Source organism: Myotis lucifugus, unplaced genomic scaffold (genome assembly GCF_000147115.1).
Source record: "Myotis lucifugus unplaced genomic scaffold, Myoluc2.0 scaffold_650, whole genome shotgun sequence".
NCBI lineage: Eukaryota > Metazoa > Chordata > Mammalia > Chiroptera > Vespertilionidae > Myotis > Myotis lucifugus.
In genome coordinates, this window is record NW_005871698.1 from 326,135 (window position 1) to 350,291 (window position 24,157).

Consider the following 24,157-nt stretch of genomic DNA (forward strand, 5'->3'; position numbering starts at 1 on the left):
AGTCTCATCGAGTTTTACATGTTTTATTCAGTTTGTTTATTCCTCCCCACGGTTAAGCTGGTGGTGGAAAATAACCTACACGGCAGACATTAAAAATGTGTAGACTTGGCTTCTTGCCCTGATTCTCTCATGAACTTCGATTTCTGTACTCTGTCAAGTGTAGTCTGACTGGATGAGCCCTGGGGATTCTGCTCCCATCAGCTGAAGCGAGCTGAGAGGCAAGAGTGCGTGATAGTGACAGGTGCCCACAGGCTGCTTTCCAAGTGAAAAAAAGTGAAGTGACTGGTTCCTGTTCAGTGGATGGAAAGCCAAGTATGAAAAGTAACCAGAACTGTTAAGAGATTCATTTGCAGGTTGAGGGATTCTTTTCCCTTACCATTTGCTTGCTGATTTCCTCTCTCTCTCTCTCTCTCTCTCTCTCTCAACAAAAATTGCCAATTCTACTTACTATATTTTTTCAGGTTTAAAACTTTTTTTTTTTTTTAAGGAAACATCAGTATCTAAACTGAACGGGGTATCTTTAAACACTTTTTGTGAATAATGTTCTTTCTTTCAAAAGATGTTTCCTTTAAAATTTTTCAAACTGAAAATTGTTGGATTTTATAGGCATAGAAATGTTACTGGTAACATTAAAATACTTTAGTATCCACTGAAATGTAGGGTGAAAAGCTGTTATGTCTCAATCCTGAGTTTAAGGACAACTTTAAATTATTATGTCAGACCTAGATATTTTTCTTACTAGCTTTTCATTTCTTTAGGATTTTTTCTTTATTTTTGGGGTGGTGGTGTGCGTGTGTGTGTCTTTTAACTAGTTTTTTTTAAATGACTTGTTTAGGAAGAAGAACTGAAAAGACTTAAAATACATGCCCCTTAATGTGTGCTGTTTCTCCTGGGCGTTGCAGCATATGCACATGCTTCCTTTCCCACATTTTTTTCCCTGTCCTGAACTGCCACATCATCATTCTTTCTGAGAAATGTTGGGAGAGTCGCTAGAACTTTGAAATTTCTTTTGAGGGTCTAGCCTGAAATAGATTTAATGTGACTTATTTAGAATACTTTTGCATATAAAACTGTGATTTATACTTTCCTGGCATTATAGTTATGCCTAACTTTTATTTTCATATTAAGTGTAGGGGAAATAAAGTATATTAAAACATGTTTGAAGCCACCCGCAAAAATAAGTGCATGCTTTCTCTGCTCTCAACCCTGAAGTTAACAATATAGGTTTTTTAACTAAATAGTGTGTTTTATGTCAGCTAGTTTTCACATGAGCGCCATGTAGATCTTTGTTCCTTGGAATTACATGTTATCAAATTCTAAGAGTTTGAGTTTTAGTCAACTCTATTAACAAAGTTTCTTGCTTTAGATATTTAGATTGCTGTTTTTCTCTAGCCGTGAGTATTTTTGTTTTATTTTGTATGGATAATGACAGATTAAATTTTGGGATTTCTTTTGAAACACTTAATTTCCTTCATTTGCTTGACAAAATTGCTTGAAGTCCTTTATTTGAACTTTAAGGCATCTTTAATTTCAGGAGTTCATTTTTTCAACTGTTAGGTGCTTTTTAAAATTAAGCAGCATTTCCCATTAAAATTAACATGCAGTTGTTAAAACTACTAAGATAAAATATGAATATTCTTTTTTTTTTAATTGATTTTACAGAGGAAGAGAGAGGGAGAGAGCCAGAAACATCAATGATGAGAGAGAATCATCGATCAGCTGCCTCCTGCATGCCCCCTACTGGGGATCAAGCCCGCAACCCTGGCATGTGCCCTTGACTGGAATCAAACCCAGGACCCTTCAGTCTATAATCCAATGCATTGTCCACTGAGCCAAACCAGCTAGGGCTGAATATTCTTATATGCATTGTAATCTGGCATCATTCAAGTATACTGTGTGATTGAACTGCTCCAAGGGGAAATTTTTGTTCACTATTCTTGAGATGAAAAAACATTAGTATTCCAGGGTAGGTAACTGCTTGTTTTATATTTTATTGTTAGGCTCAGTAGCAGCAGCTCAAGATCTTACAGAAGATGAAGAAACAGTGGAAGATTCAATAATTGAAGATGAAGATGATGAAGCAGAAGTGGAAGAAGATGAACCAACAGATTTGGTAAATGTGATATAAAATTTAATGCATATATATATATATATATATATATATACCTAGAATGTATCCTTTTTATAGATAAATTTGCCTTTAAAATTCTTGATTTTAGAGGCTTGTTACTGTGGTTGGTGTGAATTGAAGTTTGGATAATAGGGGCCAGTCATTGGGGATGGATCATTAGTATTTTCTGGAATAGGGAGGGAGATCATATGGACATGACTTTGTTAGAGTAACAATATAGTGGACCATTTGTTGATAGATTTGGGATACATACTACTTAGCTTTCTGATCTTGGGTAACTTGTCTCTCTGGGTCTCAGTTTCCTTTTTCTTTCCTTCAACAAGCAAATATTTATTTATGTGCCAGGCACTGTTTTGGATGCTGGGTGAACAAACCAGGTGTTTTCTTTGCTGTCATGTAGTAGCTCATGTTCTTGGAGTAGTGTCCAGGGGTAAGGAGCAGACTATAAACAGTATATACAGTATGTTCTGTGAGAGTAAAGGGCTTAGAGAAGATTTCTAGAAGTCATTCAGCTCTGACACTTTTATTATAACATTACTAGTGGCCTGGTGCACGAAATTCGTGCACAGGGTTGGGGGAGGTGTCCCTCAGCCGGGCCTGCACCCTTTCCAATCTGGAACCCCTCAGGGGATGTCCGATTGCCGGTTTAGGCCCACAGGCAGTCGGACATCCCTCTCGCAATCCAGGACCGCTGGCTCCTAACCGCTTGCCTGCCTGCCTGATCACCCCCAATTCCCCCCCTCCCTTCCCCCCGCCAGCCTGATCACCCCTAACCACCTCTGCCTCGGCCCTGCCACTATGGCTTTGTCCAGAAGGTCTCCCAGTCTAATTAGCATATTACCCTTTTATTAGTATAAATAGTATGACAGTAAAAATATTGGGCTAGAGTAAGGATTATTGCAGCATGCTTTTAGCTAATTTCATTTCCTCTCTTGGACTACTGTAATCTATGCCACACATTTTTTTTCTTTCTCTTCATTATGCCATACCTGAACCTAGAAACTTGTGATTCTAGATTTTGTGATTTTTTTTATTCCGAGATCAAACCTAGTCCCTATTTTTCTATTATGTCAACATCAAAATAATTGGCCTTGTATATAGATACTGCTCCCTTTTTTTGTCCTCATTTTTATGGAGTATGCTTTCCAACTAAGCTAGTCTGCTTGCTATTTTGTTGATGTTTAAATGACCATTTCTATGCATTTGCACATACTGTTTCACTTGAATAGAACACCCCTACTAATTTTTGTGCTTTTCTAATTCCCCCTCCTTTAAGAAAACTACCTTTACTGATTACCTTGTGTCAAGCTTTTCACATGTATGCATATCCATACGTTAAGGGTTTATATTAGAGCTCTGCACCTTCAACGCAGTTCATTCGATGCATTACTTTAACTAGATAAATACATTCCTCCATCAGTGATGGTAACAAAAACTTCACTCTTCTAAAAGTGCTGCTGTGGTAAGATAACTTGGAATGAACATCCGAAGAGAATCCATCCAGAAAATGAGGATTAGAGATGGTATTTAGGGCTCTGAAATGTGGGCATGCACAGAAATTTAGTGATAGATCATCTCTAATAATAGAAGCGTAATATGCCGTAATATGCTAATTAGACCAGACGACCTTCTGGACGAAGCCAGGGCTGCTAGGGAATCCCGGGTCCTGGGCGCCTGCTGGTAGCCGGAAGGAAGACTGGGTCCCGGGTGCCAGAGGAAAGCCAGTGCCAGCAGCCAGGGGAAGGAAGGCCTACTCTTTCACGAATTTCGTGCATCGGGCCTCTAGTATTGTTATAACCACTTTTCTGAAATTACTTCAGATCTCTAGCACTGGAATGTATTTATTGTGGAGGAAAGAGTAGCAGAGGAAACTGTTGGATCTTTGTTATAGTTTCAGGTTAGCCAGAACTTTTCTATCCCTTGATCATCTCCCTTGCCTTGAGTATTATAATTGAGAGAATAACTCAAATTGTCTACTCTTTACCCTGGCCAGTTAATTCAGAAGTGTTAGTACCTTTTTCTATGTTGCTTTTCTCAAATCAGAAAGTGGTTAGGGCAAATTGAAGCAAAATGCTGGGTAAGTGTTTCCTTTCTTTAGACTAGATGGTACCAGCAGTAGTAGACTTGTAGCGAACCCTGCAGGCTAAAAAAGATAGGCCTAGCCCTAACCGGTTTGGCTCAGTGGATAGAGCGTTGGTCTGCGGACTGAAGGGTCCCAGGTTAGATTCCGGTCAAGGGCATGTACCTTGGTTGTGGGCACATCCCCAGTGGGGAGTGTGCAGGAGGCAGCTGAATCGATGTTTCTCTCTCATTGATGTTTCTAACTCTCTATTCCTCTCCCTTCCTCTCTGTAAAAAATCAATAAAATATATAAAAAAAAAATAAAAAAGATAAGCCTGTAAGGCAAGAGCTGCTACAAAAGTTACCTCCAGAACTGAGGGCCATAGAATTTCTCCTGTTTATTGTTCTTACCCAAGATGTGTCTTATTAACTTAAACACAGCTGCCTTAGACATCAAAGAATTGGTGGATATGGGAGGATCCTTTGATACCGGGACTATGTCTGTAGTCAAAGGACAGAAAGGAGATTTCCCTAAGATTTGAACTACCAACACCCGGTTTAGATACAAGTAATTGGTTTAAAATTTTTCAGTGTAAACTCTTTTTTAAAGTCACCTTGGGTTTTTCTGCCCCCCTCGATTATCCTTTAGTCTCTAAAACCAAGGGTTGCAATGTAGAATGTCATCATTCTTTGAAAGTATTTTTTTAAGAGAACTGATAGCAGTTTTTGTTTTGATATTTATTGAAACAAGCACTAAAGTAGTAACACTAACAAAATATTAGTATTATTATTTAAAATAGATACTATATTCAAGTGGATTAGAGCTTAAAAGGTGCAAGGTATGTAGTGAAAAGTTTCTTGCATGCCTGCCCTCCAGGTGCAGAGGGCATCTCCACAGTACTATCAGTTTCTTGACTCTCCTGCAGATAGTCTGTAATAGCCAAACTATTCTAGAGCAGCGGTCGCCAACCTTTCAGACCCTGTGGACCACCGGTTGGCGACCACTGTTCTAGAGTATAACCAGGTAGCAGGTACTAAGCAATATACATCTTATAATAAGCTAATTGGCTATAAGATAAATGAATTGTTTACCTTTACTTCCATCTACTTTCCAGTTCTTCACAACTAACATTCCAAACATTTATCACTTTCAAATTCAAAATTAGTCCTCTTCTGTCTTACTAGCAATGTTGCCTTCAGTGTCAGAAAGTAAAGGCCATGAAGTATGGACTCTATCAAATATTCCACTTCCTACCTCTAAGTATATTATTCACCTATCCTTTCTACATTTTCTTTACCAGCATGCTTCTTGAAACAGTAAACCGTACAGTTTTTCTCTTCTGCTCATTTCACTTTTTTCTCTAAGTTGTTTGGTCACCTGTGTCTGCTAAAAATGTTCTTGCTAAGTCATCAGTGACCTAATTGCCAAATTCCAGGCCTGTTTGCCATTGTTTTTCTGTTTGAACCATTTTTAGCATTGGCCCATTACTCCTTCCTCCCTCCCTTGAGGATATTTTTACATTGATTTTTAGAGCAAGGGAAAGACAAAGAGAAGTATTGATGTGAGAGAAACACATCAACTGGTTGCCTCCTGCACACACCCAGACCAGGGCCGGCCGTGCAGGAGCCTGCCCTTGACTGAATTGAACTCAGGTCTCTTTGGTCCACAGGCCAAAGCTCTATGTACTGAGCCAAACCTGCCAGGGCCTGTTACCCCTTTCTTGAGTCCCTTCATTTTGGCTTTTATTGCACCTTCTTAGTTTCCCTGCCCAGCTGCTACTGCTTGGTCTCTCTTACCTTCTCTCTCCTCCCTCTGCTCACCCCCTTAATGTTGATGAAACCCATGGTTTTAGCCACCACCAGCTTATATTGATGACTTTCAGATCTAATTTCTAGCCATCTACTTTACAGTTACTGAGCTTTATACCTGTATTGTCAGCGCTTTGCAGTATAGCACCATCTGGATGCTCAAATTTTGTATGTCCAAACTGGAATTCAGCATACACTGTCCATCCTACCTTCATAAACTATTTCTTGTTTTGATAATGGCTCCAGTGATTCAAGCTTGTGCCTTGCTACTTTTCTTTTTTGTTGCACAACTCATTAATCACATCTTAGGAATGGTTTCTCTTAACTATTTCTCAAGTCTACACTTTCCTCTTTATACTACAGCTTATGGTTCCTGCCTTCCTGTCTTTGGTCTAGAAATGCTGCACTGAGGTTTAAAGTTTTAAACTAAATTTTGTTCACATTTTTAAAACAGCTTTATTGAGATACTAGAGGCCCAGTGCATGAAATTTGTGCACAGGTAGGGTCCCTAGGCCTGGCGGACAATCAGGACTGATCAGGGCCTTCCGGCTGCTGGCCGGGGCCTTCCTTCATTCCGCACCGCCACCTGGTGGTCGGCACACGTCATAGCGAGCAATCAAACTCCAGGCCTCCTGGTCGAACTCCCGAGGGGACACTGCATATTAGAGATAGATAGATAGATAGATAGATATATATATATATATATATATATATATATATATATATGATTTGTTTATCATAATACTCATCTGTTTTAAGCATACAATTTAATGATTTTTAATACATGCACCAAATTGTGCAGCTTTAATCAAGTTTTAGGGCATCTCCATTACCCCAATATGAAATATGATCTGGTCACTTTTTTTATCATTTTTTTCCAGTTGTATGACAAATTCTCACAGGAAAATTTTCTTTACCAGCATCTTCTTGAAATAGTAAATGATACAGTTTTTCTGTCCTGTTCTGTTAATCAGGATGGAAGTCTTTGTAGGCTAATAAGGTGTTCTAGAACAGGGTTAGCAAAATGTGGCTGCACCCCAGGTCCAGCTTTGCCCATCTTTTGTGTGTTGTCTGTGTCTGCTTTTACAGGGTAGCCACATAGAAAGCAGCCACAGAGTTGACTAGTTGGCAATAAGGACCTTATAATTTTCAAAGCCAAAATTTGATACCTGGTCCTTTACCGAAAAAGTATACCAGCCCACACTCCAGAACCTTGCAATTCAAAGTGTGGTTTGAGTACCAGCAATATCAGCATTTCCTGAGTGCTTGTTAGAAATAGAATTTTAAGCTTCACTTGAGATCTGAATCAGATCTGCAAAATCCCAGGGGATTTGGTATGCACATTTCTGTTCAAGATACACTGTCTAGAATTTTTTATTTTGACTGATGAGATACAATAAAATTCATACCACTGCTAATCCCAACAAAACCTTGGAGAGGCAATATTTTGTCCCAAATCTTAGTGAAGTCATTTTTTTAAAAAAATATATTTTATTGATTTTTTACAGAGAGGAAGGGAGAGGGATAGAGAGTTAGAAACATCGATGAGAGAGAAACATCGATCAGCTGCCTCCTGCACACTCCCCACTGGGGATGTGCCCGCAACCAAGGTACATGACCTTGTCCAGAATCGAACCTGGGACCCTTGAGTCCGCAGGCCGATGCTCTATCCACTGAGCCAAACCGGTTAGGGCAGTGAAGTCATTTTTATATGGTGGTATTTTCCCCCGTAGTAATCCCTTTTTAATATTGTTTTTCTTAGGCAGAAGATAAAGAGGAAGAAGATGTATCTGGTGAACCTGAAGCTTCACCAAGTGCAGATACAACTATCCTATTTGTGAAAGGAGAAGGTAATAGAGAAATACTAGGTTTGACTCAGCTGTAGAAATTTTTAAAATAACAAGGTCACTTTTTGGGGAAGTGTTATTAATGCTTAAGATGCATCTTCCTTTCTTGCAAGTTTAAATATACATTTTGGGGAAAAAACTCATATATATGTATGAATACCCATGTCTGTAAGGTAATATTCCTAGCATTTAAATTAAGGAGGAAAAGAAAAACTATCCATTTTAACTAGAAATTAAATGTTCTTTCGAAAGAAACTGTTTTAAACTGTTTTCAAACTGCCACAGTAAAGTAACTTGTATTTTGAGTGGAAACATTAGGGAAATATTAAATCTTTACAGTTAGGCCTTGGTTGGAGCCTAGATTACATTAAAAGAAAGTAAATAATGGCTTATATTTAATGAAGGCTATGGCAAGCATTGTTCTCAATGCTTTTCATGTATTATTAAATCCTTACAGAAATCCTCTGAGGTTAGTTACTATTGCTAAACTGAGATTTAGAGAGGTTAACAATTTGTCCAGTGTTACCCAGTTAGTAAATAGAGTGTGGAGACAGGGTTTTAGACCCAGATCAGTCTGACCCCAAAGCCTGTGCTGTAGGGGGTGAAACTCAGCTCTGTAGACTACAGTATAATTATTGAAGAGATATTTTGAAGTTACTAATTTTTTTGGTCTTCTCAAGTTTTCTATTTTATTCCCACATATGTTCCAACTTTATGCCTACAAAAAGTTTAATTTGATTAAGAGATTCCCTCCCTCCCCAATTTATTATCTGTCATTCTTCTTTCCATTATTTGCATAGATAACAGATACTGAGTTGGGGGGTGGGGGGTGACTTCATAAAGACAGATAGTCTCACTGCAAGATAATCGTACTAAAAGTACACGACTCTTTCTTAGACCACATAATTTGGATGTGATCTGGTCTGAAATTGAGGTACTCAGTTCAGCTCTTAAGTTGGAATGCAAGAGTATAGACAAGGTTTCAGTTTATATACCAGTTACTACTTAGTGGATGACTGGAATGCTCCATTGAAAGAGATTCTGAAACCAAGTCTACATGTATTGGGAAAGAGTGCCAAAATCCATGAGTAATGTCATACTTTTTATTTTATGCCCTTTGAGCATGTTCTAATCTTGTCTCTCTTCTTTCTTCCTTCCTTCCTTTCTTTTTTTTTCTTTTCTTTTTTTTTTTTTTTTTTTTTCAGATTTTCCAGCAAATAACATTGTGAAATTCCTGGTAGGCTTTACAAACAAGGGCACAGAAGATTTTATTGTTGAATCTCTAGATGCCTCATTCCGTTACCCGCAGGACTACCAGTTTTATATCCAGAATTTCACGGCTCTTCCTCTGAACACTGTAGTCCCACCCCAGAGACAGGCAACTTTTGAGTACTCCTTCATTCCTGCAGAGCCTATGGGTGGACGACCCTTCGGTCTAGTCATCAATCTGAACTACAAAGATTTGAACGTAAGGCCCTCTAAACTTTTTTTTAGTTAGAGATGGGTGAGGACAATTGACATTTGAATATTCCGTGTTTACTCATTCACGTGCCTGTTTTGTGGTTAAAACTCCAACGAGGCAAAGATAAATTGCATGTCTCTGTCTTTAAGTCTATAATCCACTGGGGGAGATGAATGTAAGCAGGCTATATCACAGCATGATAAGTGATACATTCTAGAGATAAGTGTGAGGTGCTAGAGTATTAAAGTGGAAGTGACTTGAGCTGGATCTTAAAAGGAAAGTTAGCCACAGTGGAGTCTGCTATTTTTAATATAGGTTTAGCAGTAAGGTTTATGGTTTATGAGATCCAAGTAGCCTAAGGAAGCTCTGCTGTCTTCCGGTTTTTAATATGTGGTGGTATATATCCAATGAATGAATAAGAGAAACCTAGCACAATTGTGCTACTGGGAGCTCACCTCTGGGTCCCAACTATTATGTCCACCTTCAGATAAGAGCACATCTAAACCCATTTCCTTTTCAAAAACTTTTCAGTGAAGGAAATTTTATCCTTTTTGGAAGCTTAGTCAACTTTTCATTATTGTAGTGTCCACATGTTTTCCTTATATCTTAGTTAAATTTCTGGTGCTGCAATTAAGTTTTTCTTTTTAAAAAATTTCTTAGTAGAGAGCAGAAGGTTTTTCATTTTTCCTTCAAAATAACATATTACGCTTTCTCAACTTTATAGTTAAGTGACTTGAAGAATTATATATTTCAAACAGAAAACATAATCTATCAGGCATATATGAAGTTTCAGTTCCATTTTAAATGTTAGTTTCATCAGTATTCTGATTCTTGGAATTGTCAACAGAAGAATGCCAATTGCAAGATTTTGAAGTAAAACTTTTATAATTACAGTTTAGCAATAGGTAACTTTTTAAGTACTACCTTTGTGCAAAGAATCAAACACTGAAAACGGCTATGTATTTGTTCCAGTGATTTTGATGTATTTGAAAACTGAAATTGTGTTGAACTAACAAAATTATTTCAAGATCACAACAGAAAAATACTTTGATAATAAAAAGCACCCATTTATTATAAATTTATTTCCAACCCCTTGTTAATTTAGAACATGAATTTGACTTGTTCAAGTCTAATTTTTTTGTTCTGGTAATCTTAATCTGAGGATAGTCTTTCCATTGATTTTTAGAGAGAGTTCTGGGGAGGGAGCAAAGGGGAAAGAGAGAAATATCAATATGAGAGAGACACATTGATTGGTTGCTTCCCGAATGTACCCTGACTGGGGCTGGGAATCAAACCTGCAACCCAGGTATGTGCCCTTGACCGGGAATTGAACCCAAGATCCTTTGGTGTGTGAGCTGATACTAACCATTTAGCAACACCAGCCAGAGCTCAAGTCTAGTTCCTAAAATGATCTGCTATTCTATAAATGTTTATGCTCTGTCTTTCTTGTTTTGGAAGGTTACACCAACAGAACGTAGGGCTTTTCGTTATAAGAGTGTTCTGTGGGATTTGTTTCTTTCTGCACATTTTATCTTGTTTTTGTTTTACTTCCCTGATTCCTCAACTTCCCTTCCCCCCAACCCAAAAGAAAGTGGGGGACAACTTAGTGAAATTGGAAGCATTTTTTATTTCATAGGAGAAAATAACAAACATCATAATGTTGAATCCCTGACACCGAGTTAGTGCCATTAGGTATGACCGAGTCTTGTCTTCTAAGTGATAAGAAAGCTATCATATATCTCTTAGAGTAATGGTTTTAAGAATTCTTATAGGCTTTCCTTTTTTCAATGCATTTCAGTTTGGGGGAATTTTTCTTTCTTTTTTTTGTAAACAGGGCAATGTATTTCAAGATGCTGTCTTCAATCAAACAGTTACAATTATTGAAAGAGAGGATGGCTTAGATGGAGAAACGTAAGTGAAAGTTGAAATTTGTAGATCTTGATCTTGTAAGGCTGGAAGGTTTGCTCCTATCAACCTATTTTTCTTAAATGATGGAAATGAAATGGACTATAGATTTGGTGTAATCCTAACTATGTAAATTCATACTTTAGATGGTTCTTATAGCTATTCATACCAAGTTAGGAAAGATAGTTGAAATTGACAAAAATTTCTTTTAAAAAGATAGCTTTAGCTTTCCATCCTTCCCCTCTTCTAAAATCTTTTGCACCCCATGCTCTTAAACTGATCACCAGCCTAATCTAAGTTGCATGCCTCTAAAATTGCTATTGAAAATGTAAATCATAAGATTTTAACTTAAAAAATGTGTTCTTTGTAAATGATGAGTTCTTACTAGATGAATTCACCAAAAGTAATTTTTAAATCAAACTGCAAAATGATCTAATATTTGAGGGAGACAAACTTAATACTATTATAAAGCAATTTTACTAATTTGGGATCATATAATTGCTTTTTTAAATTCTTAGAAATAAAGTAAAAAATTTATAAGACTTATTACCTGGGTCTAAATTAAATTAAATTATTTTATTCCTTTTACCAACAAGTTATTTGGAACGCTTATCTAGTGTTAACATTATACACAGTGGGGCAAAAGTAGGTTTACAGTTGTTCGTATGTAAAATAATACAATGATTAATAAATTATAATGCGTCTACTCACAACTGCAAACCTACTTTTGCCACACCCTGTAGATGTAATTAGCTATGATTTTTTTTAAGTTAAACAAGAATTATAGTTTTAATAAGCTGTGATAGTTCCTATGAATTAAACCAGTTTATATTTTTTCCTTTTATATTAGAATCTTTATGTATATGTTCCTTGCTGGTCTTGGGCTCTTGGTTGTTGTTGGCCTTCATCAACTCCTGGAATCTAGAAAGGTAATTATAGGTGACCAAATCTTATAGCCATACTTCAGAAGTTGTTACAGTACTAACTTAAGTTCAATCCAGTGACTTCTTGCTTTCACTATGAATTTGTATATTTACAGGTTTGTTGTGCCTTTTACTTTATTTAATTATTTACTTATTTATATGTTTGTTTATTTGTTGGTTTGTTGTACCTTTTAAAATAAAACCTAAAGGTGAGACCTTGGGTATGTGACTTGGATTTGTTTAGACTTTTCTATACATGTGCAATTAGTGTCCTTAGTCTGTACCCTCCAGAGTTATCTTTACCTTCTTATTGTAACTCTATTTTAATGCTTTATTTTTGTAAATATATTTTTATTGATTCCAGAGAGGAGAGTAGAGGGAGTGAGGGAGATAGAAACATCCTGATCACCCCTCAGGAGCAGGGGGAGGTGGAGAAGCCCTCGGGTAATCAGGGCTGGCAGCGGGTGCGAGCGGCAGCTCCAGCACTGGCAGCAGGTGTGAGCACCGAGCTGGACCACGGCGCGCGGGAGCAAAGAATTTTCAGTAACCACCAGAGGCTCGCCCTGATGACAGCAACTGGCTGGTGCTCCCGCTCACCTGCTCCACCATCCCACCGTGGCCAACGCCTGCCATGTTCCGTGCTCTGCCGCCTGCTGCCAACGCCTGCTGTTCCATGTGCACCCCCTGGTGATCGCACGTCATAGCGACCAGTTTGGTTGTTCCTCCATTCAGTCTATTTGCATATTAGGGTTTTATATATAGAGATTAGCAATAAGTGTTACTAATAAACACTTGTTCTTTAAAAGAGAAGTACTTAGTGCTTAAATGTTAATTTCCATAACTTTCTTTGCCTCATTTTCATAATAGAGTTTTTTATATAAATACGTATATTAGATATAATGGCATCTCTAATTTTTCCCATTTCAATGAAGCCACTTTTTTTAATTGGCTGTGGTTACCTTTCTGTGTATTCAAAATCTAATTTTTAGGCTATATATTTAATGTTCTTTTCAGTAAATATGGTTTTTTGGGGTATTTATAAGAGCAGGGCTAAATAGAATTGAAGTAAACTAGAAGTTTTGCTGCAAAAACTCTAGGGACAAAGATTTTGGTTGTTAAATGAGATTTTATGTTTTTGTTTTGTTTTATCTATGCCAACTGTTTTAAGTGTGTTTAACTAACAATGCAGGAACCTGCCTGCATGCAACCTTTCAGTGATTTATCCTGAATTTTGTCAAATTTAGAAATAAATTTATTCTTTAACGTTTGATACTCAAAGGGAAAGAATTGTTGTATACATAGAAAGTCTTGATAACACATGAAGCTTTATAGCATAGGAAAATATCTTTAAAGCCTGAAAATAAATCATTGTTTGAAGATTTATTCCTTTATTATTCTTTATAATTGGTGCTAGACATGATTTTCCCCCTCTGATTAATAAAAACTTGAGTAGGAGTATGTTTTAAAACTAGAAGAGGACATAATTTCTTTATAATTTCTTAAATACCTTAAATTAAGATACTCAAGTAGCTTGATAGTTCTCTTTTTAAAGTTACAGTAAATAGTATAATGAAACTCCTTTAAAGTACTGTTTTTATGTTCTCTTAGCGCAAGAGACCTGTACAGAAAGTAGAGATGGGTACAACAAGTCAGAATGATGTTGACATGAGTTGGATTCCTCAGGAAACTTTGAATCAGATCAGTAAGTACTCTTACTAACTTGGCTGGGAACTTTTTCTCTTAAATGGAAATTAAATATTTTAGATTTAGCACAAGTGCTTGGTCAGTGCTATTTAACACTCATCTTTTTCAGTACTTGTATAGAATTTAGTATATGTTTAATGAGTGCTTTAAAATTTTATTCTGTGTAGTTCTTAATATAGAAATGCTTCCAGATCTGCAGTTTATATACAAATGTGTAATTCTCTATATTTCTAATCTTTTTCCTGTCTCTTTTCTTTCCTGTCGCTTCAGTGCAAAGTAGAAGAGGTGAGGTGAATTATTTTTTAATGGTGTTTACTATGTATTTGGGGGTCTACTTTGCAATAAGCTTAAAGAGTAATGAAAGTTTCTTAGCACTAAATTTGTTGGAAGAACTGCTAACTACTAACTACCCAGAATAGTTTGAAAAAATAAAACTAAAATACTGCATGGTAGTTTTCCTAACAGATATATTTCAGTTTTATTACTACATATGCAGTTATTTAGAATATTAATTTTTATAAAAGAATGTAGAAGTAATAGGGCCTGGCAGGCATGGCTCAGTGGTTAACTATGAATCAGGAGGTCATTGTTCGATTTCCTGTCAGGACACATGTCCAGGTTGTGGGCTCAATCCCCAGTGTGGGGCATGTAAGGAGGTAACCGATCAATGATTCTCTCTCATCATTGATGTATCTATCTCTCTCCCCTCTCTTTCTCTCAATAAAGACATGTAAAAATATCAAAATCAATAAAAATATGTTTTTAAAAACAGTAATAGGGGCTCATAAAAAATAAATAGTACAGAAGTGAAAAGCTGATATCACCTGGATCCACTGACCCCATTTTTCATAAGTAATTGGTACTTACATGTTATTCTAAGTATTTTCTATACATATATCAGCATATATGTCTATTGACTCTGTTGGTTTTGTACAGATGGAATTATATTGCACACACTGTTATACAATCTGAGTTTTCATGCTTTTGGTATTTTTTTGTGATAGTTACTAACATATTTACCTCATTCTTTTAATAACTAGATAGTATTTTATATGAATGTGTCATCACAGATAAAACCTGTTCTGTATTGAAGGATGTTTTTTATTTTGAGTTTTTCAATCTTAAAATTAAATCTGTAATGAGGAAGCTTGCCATATAGCTGATAAGAGGTGGAGCCAGGATTCAAATGAGTGTGCAATTAAAGGCACTATGCTACCTAAAGTGGTAGTATTAATAAAGGTGAGTAAAGCAAAATTATCAGCTAATACTAAGTGCTCATATGTAAGCACTTATTTTTTTAAAAAGCTGTAATGAAGATTCTTAAATTTATGCACACCCAAACCTGTAGATAATTTTTTAAGCATTTGAGCCAAACTTGATGATTTTTAAAAATTCTATGTGTATTGCAAAATAATTGTCACAGTAAGTCTAGTTCACACCCATCACTACACATAAGTTACAAATACTTTTCTTGTCATGAGAACTATTAAGATCTACTCTCTTAGCAAGTTTCAAATATACGGTACAGTATTGTCAACTATAGTCACCATGATATACGTTATATCCCAGGACTTACTTTATAACTGGAAGGTTGTACTTCTTTAAAAAAATATATTTTTACTGATTTCAGAGAGGAAGAGAGAGGGTTATGAGAGAATCATTGATCGGCTGTCTCCTGCATGCCCCCTACCAGGGATCGGCCTGCAACTGGGGCATGTGCCCTGACCGGGAATTGAACTGTGACCTGGTTCATAGGTCGATGTTCAACCACTGAGCTACGCTGGCTGGGCTGGAAGGTTGTACTTTTTGACCCCCTTCACCCATTTCTTCCACTTCCCACAAGGGATAATTTCTTAAAAGTACAATAGTTAGGTCTAAAATTATGTGCATTTTAATTTTTAAGGAACATATCTCACTTCCTTACCAAAACATAACACCAATTTATATTCTCGCCATTTTACTATATTGTGTGCTTCTCCTCACTTACCATTCTCAAGTATTATTACCAATGTTTTAATCTGTCAGTGGTAAAAACAGTATCTTTTTTATTACAATTAAGAATGAGGTTTAGCTTCTTTATACATATTTATTTACCATTCAGTATTTCTTTTCCTGTGAATTGACTGTTCAAGTCCTTTCTCGGTTTATAGATTGTTTTTATAAATTTATTTACAAATTGAATTGTTTTCCCTATTATTTCCATATTATTTAGTGAGCTCTCTATTGAAACATAATTGCTTTACTAAAAGTGGGTATGAAGTAATAGGAGCACAGGAGGACCTTCCTCCTGTAGGAGAGTGGGAAAATCATTCACAGAAGGAGTTGACATTTGACCAGAGTTTGGAAAAGTTGGGTGAGAAGACGTCTTCAAGGTTTTATGTGCTATGCTAAGGACTTTTGACTTTTCCTTCTAGGTAAAAAGTAGCCATCAGATACTTTAAAGCTGAGAAATAAAAAAATTTGTTTTAAAAGAAAATGATAGTTTTATGGAGGATAGCTAGCAAGCAGAAGCTATTAGAAGATGATTTTTTTTTTTAAGTAAGAAATCAATAGGGCCCTAAGCTAAGGTAGTTAGTGATAGTAAAAGTGAGTAGAAAGATATTTCAGAAGTGGAGCAGACCTGGCTTTTGCTGACTGTTTGGATGTCTAAGGGAGGAGTGAAAGAGTACTCTGAGCTTAGGCAGCTGGGCGGAAGATGATCCTGTTAGTGTTAGGGAATATAGGAAGAGGAACACTAATGCATGAGGAGAAAGGAGTTTGAATTAGATCTGTTGAATGTAAAGAACCCATGAAATTCTCAATGTAACATACTTTGAAATTAGAGATATGATGACATTTTCTATCTATCTTCTATATATATAAAAGGCTAGTATGCAAAGTGTCTCCTCGGGAGTTCGACCGGGAGTTTGATTGCTCACTATGACGTGCACTGACCACCAGGGGGCGGCGCGGAGTGAAGGAAGGCCCCGGCCAGCAGCTGGGGAAGGAAGGCCCTGATCGCTGGCCAGGCCAAGGGACCCTACCCATGCACAAATTTCATGCATCACGCCTCTAGTGTTGATTTAAGAAACATCCAGACCTGTAGGTAATTTTTTTTAAGTTTGAGCCGAACTGGACAATATGCCAGGAAGGAAGATCTAAGTGCTCCCAGAATATACAGTTTTCAGTTTCCCTTATACATTTCAAATTAAGGAGGGACCATAAGGAAGATTATTTGAACATGGGAGAAAGCAAGGCAGGGAAATCTCCATGATTTGATTACAGGATTGTTAACAAGAGTATGTGCTCTTTTGAGGGTGGTTACACTCCTGAGGAGTCTGAAAAGGGGGAATTTCAAAGGTGCACCAAAAAAACAAAACAAAACAAAACAAAACAATGGACAGGGCTTGTTTAAGGCAAAGATAACCTTTTACTAGGGAAGTTATAGGCCTGAGGCAGGACCTTCCCAGTTAGAAATTTATAATCAGATCATCCTGTAAGGTTGCTTGGTGTTAGATTTATTACAGAGCCCTTTTTCTGTCCAATACACAGTACCTCTAAAATATTTCATTTTGCAAAGAAATATCATTTTTCTGTCAGAAACACTGTCCTATTTAAAAATTTATTTTGTTAATTATATGTAATAACCAGTCCATATTGAAACTTCTTAAATTGTCTCAAAATATCCTTTATAACTTTTTTTTCAATATAGGATGATACATTGTATCTGGTTGTTATATTCCTTGAGTCCCTTTTAATTTACAGCAGTTCAAGAGATTGGCCACTTGCCTTGTAGGAAAGGGCTTCTCAAACATTGATTGCATACAAATCACTTGTTATGATCAGGTTTGGATTCAGCTGCTCTAGGGTTAGACTGAAGTATTGGCATTTCTAACAAGCTCCCAGGTGACCCATTGATCACATTCATTGAGGAATAAGGCTCTAAAAAGGCCTACCCTCCATATTTGCCAGATTGTTTTTTTCCTGGTGTCTTTAGCTAAACTTTATTTAATCCAGAAGATAAATCTATAGGCTTGGTTAGACTTAAGTTGATCTTTCTGGCTAATAGCATACTTCAGTGATTTTCACCTTTTTCATCTCATGACACAAACCAACTAATTAATTACTAAACTTCTGCAATATACCAAAAAATACTTTTTTGCTGATCTGACAAAAAACATAGGTATAATTTTGATTCGTTCAACACAATTTTTGTGTTGGCTGTTGTCATTTTTTTATTTGACAGACTAAGGGGACCCTTTGGTCCCCTGACTAAATAGTCAGGTATTGCATGTTTTAAAAATTCTTGCATCACTCCAGTTGAAAATCATTGGCATACATCATAACTCTTGAGTACTTCTGCATCACATCAAGTAACATGTGCCATCATTAGTGATGATAACTTGAGCACTAAATTAGGGTGAAGGTGAGGTGTTTCTGCTTTCAGCCTAGAAGTTATTGTGGGTGTCACTTTGGCATCACACAGATTTCCAATCTCTAAACATTCACCAGTTGATAATCCTCTCATGAATCAATGTGCCAGAGGTGTTGATAATTTTCAATTGAAATTTCTTTGACTTTTTACTTACTGTCATTCTTTTTTAAAGTACATAGAGCTTTCCCTAATCAACTAAAACTATTTGGTTACCCTAAAACACAGTTCCTACTGAAAAAGGATAAATGCTAAATTAAATTCTTCCCTTTATTCTCTAATTTTCAAAGTAAAGAGGCACCCAAATGATGACAGAGTTTTTTTCTAATTTTCTCCTTTGTTTTTTATCATCTCTAAATTCAGATTTTCATAGAATTGCTGTGTTAACTATATTCTTTTTTTAAATCCTGACCCAAGGATATTTTTTCCATTGATTTCTAAAAAGAGAGAGAGAAGCAGGGGGGTGGGGGGGCGGGGGGGGGGAGAGAAAGAGAAAGAGAGAGACATGGACGTGAGAGAGACACATAAATCGGTTGCCTCCCCCACACGCCCTTACCAGGGCTGGGGAACCTGCAACCAAGGTATGTGCCCTCGACTGGGAAGGAACCCAAGACCCTTTGGTTTGCAGGCCGGCGCTCTAACCACCGAGCCACCGGCCAGGACAACTATATTCTTTTTGATGCTCAAATTGTTAGTTTTGGCTTCTGGGTGCCTTTTTGAATTGCCTCTATTCTTAGCCTTTTGGTCTTTGAATGATCCCTTACTAGCCAGCTCAACAAGATAATCTAAACTTTTGTACCTTCTCTGCTCTAAACACAGAGCTAGTCATGATTCTGTTTCTCCAAGGACCCCTAGATGATACTAGAAATGGCATTCATACTGGGTGACATTGTTTCTAGGCCCATTCTTTGAACTGAGATAGAAAATACATATTTTTCAAATCAAATTTATATTGATATTTTCAATTCAACTATAACAGTATTTTTATTTAATTGTATATGCTTGTTTTTTTTCCTCTTATACTTGATTCCTTACAGCAGTAGTTCTTAAACTGCACATTCATCAGAATCACCTAGACTGCTTGTTAAGCTTTGCTGAGCCCCACCCCTAGAGTTTCCAATTGAGTAGGTCTTAGGTAACACCTAAGAATTTGCATATCTAAGTTCTTAGGTGATTTTGAGGCTGCTGGTCCAGACCACATTTTGAGAACCACTGTCCTAGAACATGGTTTTCTTAGAGTAAAGGAGTTGAGGTAATTTAGGAAAAATAGCCCTCCCTCCCTCCCTCCCTCCCTCAGGGGGAGACATTGAGACATTGATTGGCTGCTTCCTGCATACCCCCTACTGGGAATCAAGCCCGGGCAATGTGCCTTGACCCAAAATTGAACCTGAGACCTTTTGGTACATGGGAGGACCCTCAACCAACTGAGCCACACTGGCCAAGGCAAAATAGCCATTTCTTCTGAAAATAGGACGATTGAATGGAAAAAAACAAAAGAGATTTTGAAGGTCATGGAGCAGGAGGCCTGTCTGGAAGGTGCTTCAAGCTTTGAGGAATTACTTTTAGAGAGAGGGGTGGTATAAAGAATAGGACATTATAAGAGGCCAATATTTAACTTGGCAGGAGCTTTTACTCATCTATCTCACTCATGAGAATGTAAACAAAGGAAGGGTAGTTTGGTGTCATTGCTAATAAGTTTTTTCTTGATTTGTTATTAATAAGTTTCACTAAAATTTTGCCTTTGTCATCTAAAAATGAAAAAAGTTGCAGGGAGATATGATTTTACTACAGCTAATTTCTAAGTTTTTTTAAGGGTTTGGATGGTGATGGTAAGTGGGGGGTGGGCTGAAAAGCATCATTATACACATTGTTCTTTGCTGAAATAAAATGCCGCTCTCTGAGTTATTGAGATATTAGGAACCATTTTTCCAAACTCTCAGTGACTCCAGAATGCTCTTACTCTGTTTCTCATTTGTCTGCTTCCTAACTTTGATGAGCTACACAGGCAGGTGATGAAGGCTTATTCTATGCATTCCCATATTTAAAAACCTGCTGCAGGTGTTTGAAATTGTTGGAAGTCAGTGATCACTACTTCACATCTGCTTAGTAACAGCAATATTCACACAGATGGCTATTAGATTCTAAAGTGCTTTTTGAATCCTCAAAAATTATATTCAGCATATTGTTTAGTTTTTTAATTATTTGGAAATTGGTCAGCTGTGTAAAGGCAGTAGTTTTTAGTCTAACCTTTTTGAAAATCTGATGAAAGTTGTAGGCTATCTTCATCAGAAAAATGCTTCTATGCTCAGTTTTAGATAAGTTGAACCCCTTAAATAACATTACTAACTTATGTAATAAAGGTGGGTTTTCATGTGACATGTAGACTTAATCTTAATATTTGAATCATTAACTCTTAAACAGATTTTTAAAAAAAATTTTTAGTTTCTAAATATGCTTAATAAAACTTATGTATTTTAAAAATATAGGCATGGTCTAGTAATTTTGGAAAATAAAAATTAAGATCTTTTAGGCACATTATATTTTTTATACCATTGTTCATAAAATGCTTTCAAATGAACCTCATACTTTGGTGAACCATCTTTTTCCAGCCCGTCATTTTTTTAAAAAAAACTGGAAAAAATAATTACTTATTTCACAAAGAGAGCTTATCTTCCTAATTTGAAAAGTGCTCTTACAAAATAAGAAGAAGCCACAATAGAGAGAATTCAGCCCTTCCTTTTTAAAAAAAAAAAAAATATATATTTTATTGATTTTTTTTTTACAGAGAGGAAGGGAGAGGGATAGAGAGTTAGAAACATCGATGAGAGAGAAACATCGATCAGCTGCCTCCTGCACACCCCCTACTGGGGATGTGCCCGCAACCAAGGTACATGCCCTTGACCGGAATCGAACCTGGGACCCTTGAGTCCTCAGGTCAGTGCTCTATCCACTGAGCCAAACCAGTCAGGGCAGCCCTTCCTTTTTTAAAGAAACTTAAAGATGACTCTTACTAAAAGTAGAAGAAACCCACTATCAATTTATTTTTTGTTTGATAGTCCCCACTAAGACTCTTAACATATAAAGATATAAAGAGAAAAAAGTAAAAGCATAATGTTTATGTGTGTAGGATGGTCTTAGTATTGATATACTATCTAATTTCCTACTGCTTATTCTAGGTAATTCTATGAAAGTGTCAACATTATGCCAACTGCATGGCTGCATTTGTAAATACTGTCTTTAATTTTGTAACCAATATAAATATTTTTGAGCTATAAACTTCATACATTTTACACTATTTTCAAAGTGTTTACTTATGCATGCATAATCATGTTAAGTTGTAGAATTCAAGAAGATTTTGCATGGTGGCTCCTATGTTACAGTAACTAAGATTGTATCTTTTCCCACCCTAATTGCAAAAGTTTTTGTTTTAATTCAGTTACCTCTTGAAGGATTATTTGGAAGGTTAGTTAAAATACCTAAACTAGATAAGAGGCATTTATTATTAGATGGCATATTTTTGCATGTATGTTTATTTTTTGAGCTTAATTGTAAAGTTGAAGGGAAATGCTTTTTTAAAATGTATTTTGAATCTAGCATATCTATAATAGGCAAATTCAAACTTTCTCTTTTCTTGCAGATAAAGCTTCACCAAGAAGGTTGCCCAGGAAGCGGGCACAGAAGAGATCAGTGGGATCTGATGAGTAAATGTTCCTTTGTGCAACAATTCAGTCTTTACTTAACCTGCCCTAATGTTTTTCGGCCTGATGGGAATTAGTGCAGAGAAGCCATATCATCATAGAAGGCAACTACTACTTATGTGTGGACTGAGCAATCAGAGTCTGTGACGATAATATTTTTGAACGTGCACTGCATTCATTTTTCTAAAGTAACAAATTTGTTTTTTTAAACCATTAAAATCTATGTGTGTGTGTGTGTGTATGTGAGCAGTTGGTCTTACCAGAATCATCGTTGAACTCCCTGAAGCCTTTAGAATACTGAATATGTTAATTGCCTTTCTTGTTGACATTTTCTCTCCAAAGTCCATATTTATCCAAGATGATTGTAGATGTCCTACATTGGACTGTTTAAAGAAAACAATTTTTTTCCTCCTTAGAGTCCCAATTGATAGAACAAATTAGCATTTGGTTATCGTTGCTGTTTTACAACTAGTATTCTAAAGGTACAAGCAGGAGCAGCTGCTTTTTAGCAATAGAGTTGTTTTGGTACTTTGCTTCTGTTTACTATAGTATGCACCTTCAGAACACTTCCCAAATGAGTTCAAGGGATCTCTAGCAACAAAATTGTGAAACATGAAAATTCTGTTGATTTTGGTATATAAAATCCACCCCACTCTTTCTTTATCAAAAAGAAAATGGTGTGCTTGTGGAAACTGAGTTGGTGTGTTGACCATTATTCTATTTCTTACCCAAGGGATTGCTTTGGAATGATGGTAGACCTACATAGTTCTTTTTTGAAGAGATCATTTGTTTCTCCTTAGTAGAAGTATTTTACTTAAGAAAAGTTGCCTTAACTACATACCAAGCAGAAGGCCAATTTATAAGGGCAGAGATATATTCCAACTAGTTCTAATTTGTTTAAGAACATTTAGTTGGGTATTTTTTAGATGATTAATCAATTGTTTTTTATCTAATCTTTTTGGTATTTTGGTTGTTGATATAACCTTTTTTTTTAGTTCATCTGAAGAATTCCAAACTTTTAAGCACTAAGTATCTAAAAACCAAAATTAAATTGGGCTTCATAAAATTCACTTAGAGAGTTACTCTTGCCCTAGGTATTAAGTTTGGCATCATTGTTAGACTAGATGAAGGGTAAAGTATAATAGAAGGAACAAATAAGAGGCTTTCCCCTCTATCTTTAAGCCATATTCTTCCGTGTATATTTTGTAAGGAAATGGTATGTGAAATTTTAGTGGCTGTTCAATTCCTGATTGTCTTCATTATAATGAACTGACTGCTCCCCACCTGTACCCATGCCCACACAAAACAATGAAAAGAGACAAAACACACACACACAAAATCTTTCCAAGTTGTTTAAGTATTTAAACATCAGAGCCAAAGTCAATGACAAAATAGAAGTCATTGTATAGTTATTAATCACATTGCAAGTAGGGGTGAAGGTGTCAAATTATTTGTGTTGGCATTGCTGCACTATAAACTTCTATAACTGTAATATAAAGTGTTTGAGTTTTTAATTGGGCTGAAAAATAAGTTTATTTTGTAAAAGCTCTATGAACTCTAAGAGACTGCATGTTTTTTTTGCTAAATGTAATAAGGAGGTCCTTCCAACTTCTCAAGGAATGTATTCCCAGATATTTTTGTGAGCGTCCCAAGTTTGTGAAACTACTAGAACATAATGCAGTGAGGTGTGATTACAGAATTTAAATGACCTCTAGAGAATTTTATCAACACCCTGGTAATGCTGAGACAGTGGCAAAACCACTCTGACTGCCAGGTGCCACCCCTTCTACCCCCTAAGTAATTTGCCTTACATACTAGCTCATCCTTTTCTGAGGTTCAAGTTCGTGCCTCAGAAATTATTTGTCATGTTTTATTTTTTTAGCATAGGTTAGGAACACTTGAAAACTCAGGTGCTGGGGCGTCTTCTCTAGTATCAGTAAGTGTTTAGCAGGAACTAACTCTGTAATAAATGGAATTCAATTCCACACATGGTTTGTTCAAGCACACTTAATAAGTAGTCTATTTTTTAAATGTAAATATTTGGATGAAGTTTTTGTTTGTTTTGAAATATTCATTTGCTACATTAACCATGGTTTCAGAATTTACCATTTGAACAGTTTGGTTTCAGAATCTGTAAAATGAACTAAGAATCTTGTGTATCAATTCAGACATGTGAGAATATGTGTTTATAAAGCGTGGATCTTGC

General features: G+C 36.4%; 1 protein-coding gene across 1 annotated transcript in view; it reads left to right on the forward strand.

Moving 5' to 3' along the window:
* SSR1 (signal sequence receptor subunit 1) overlaps positions 1–24,157 on the forward strand; it is a 26,409-nt gene extending 2,252 nt beyond the window's left edge. The window contains exons 2-9 of the mRNA XM_006105207.2: positions 2,001–2,113; positions 7,764–7,851; positions 9,054–9,316; positions 11,145–11,221; positions 12,066–12,144; positions 13,747–13,840; positions 14,113–14,127; positions 21,891–24,157. Of these exons, the coding sequence (XP_006105269.1) occupies positions 2,001–2,113; positions 7,764–7,851; positions 9,054–9,316; positions 11,145–11,221; positions 12,066–12,144; positions 13,747–13,840; positions 14,113–14,127; positions 21,891–21,958 (797 nt within the window). The 3' untranslated portion in view covers positions 21,959–24,157. The remainder of the gene's footprint in view (positions 1–2,000; positions 2,114–7,763; positions 7,852–9,053; positions 9,317–11,144; positions 11,222–12,065; positions 12,145–13,746; positions 13,841–14,112; positions 14,128–21,890) is intronic.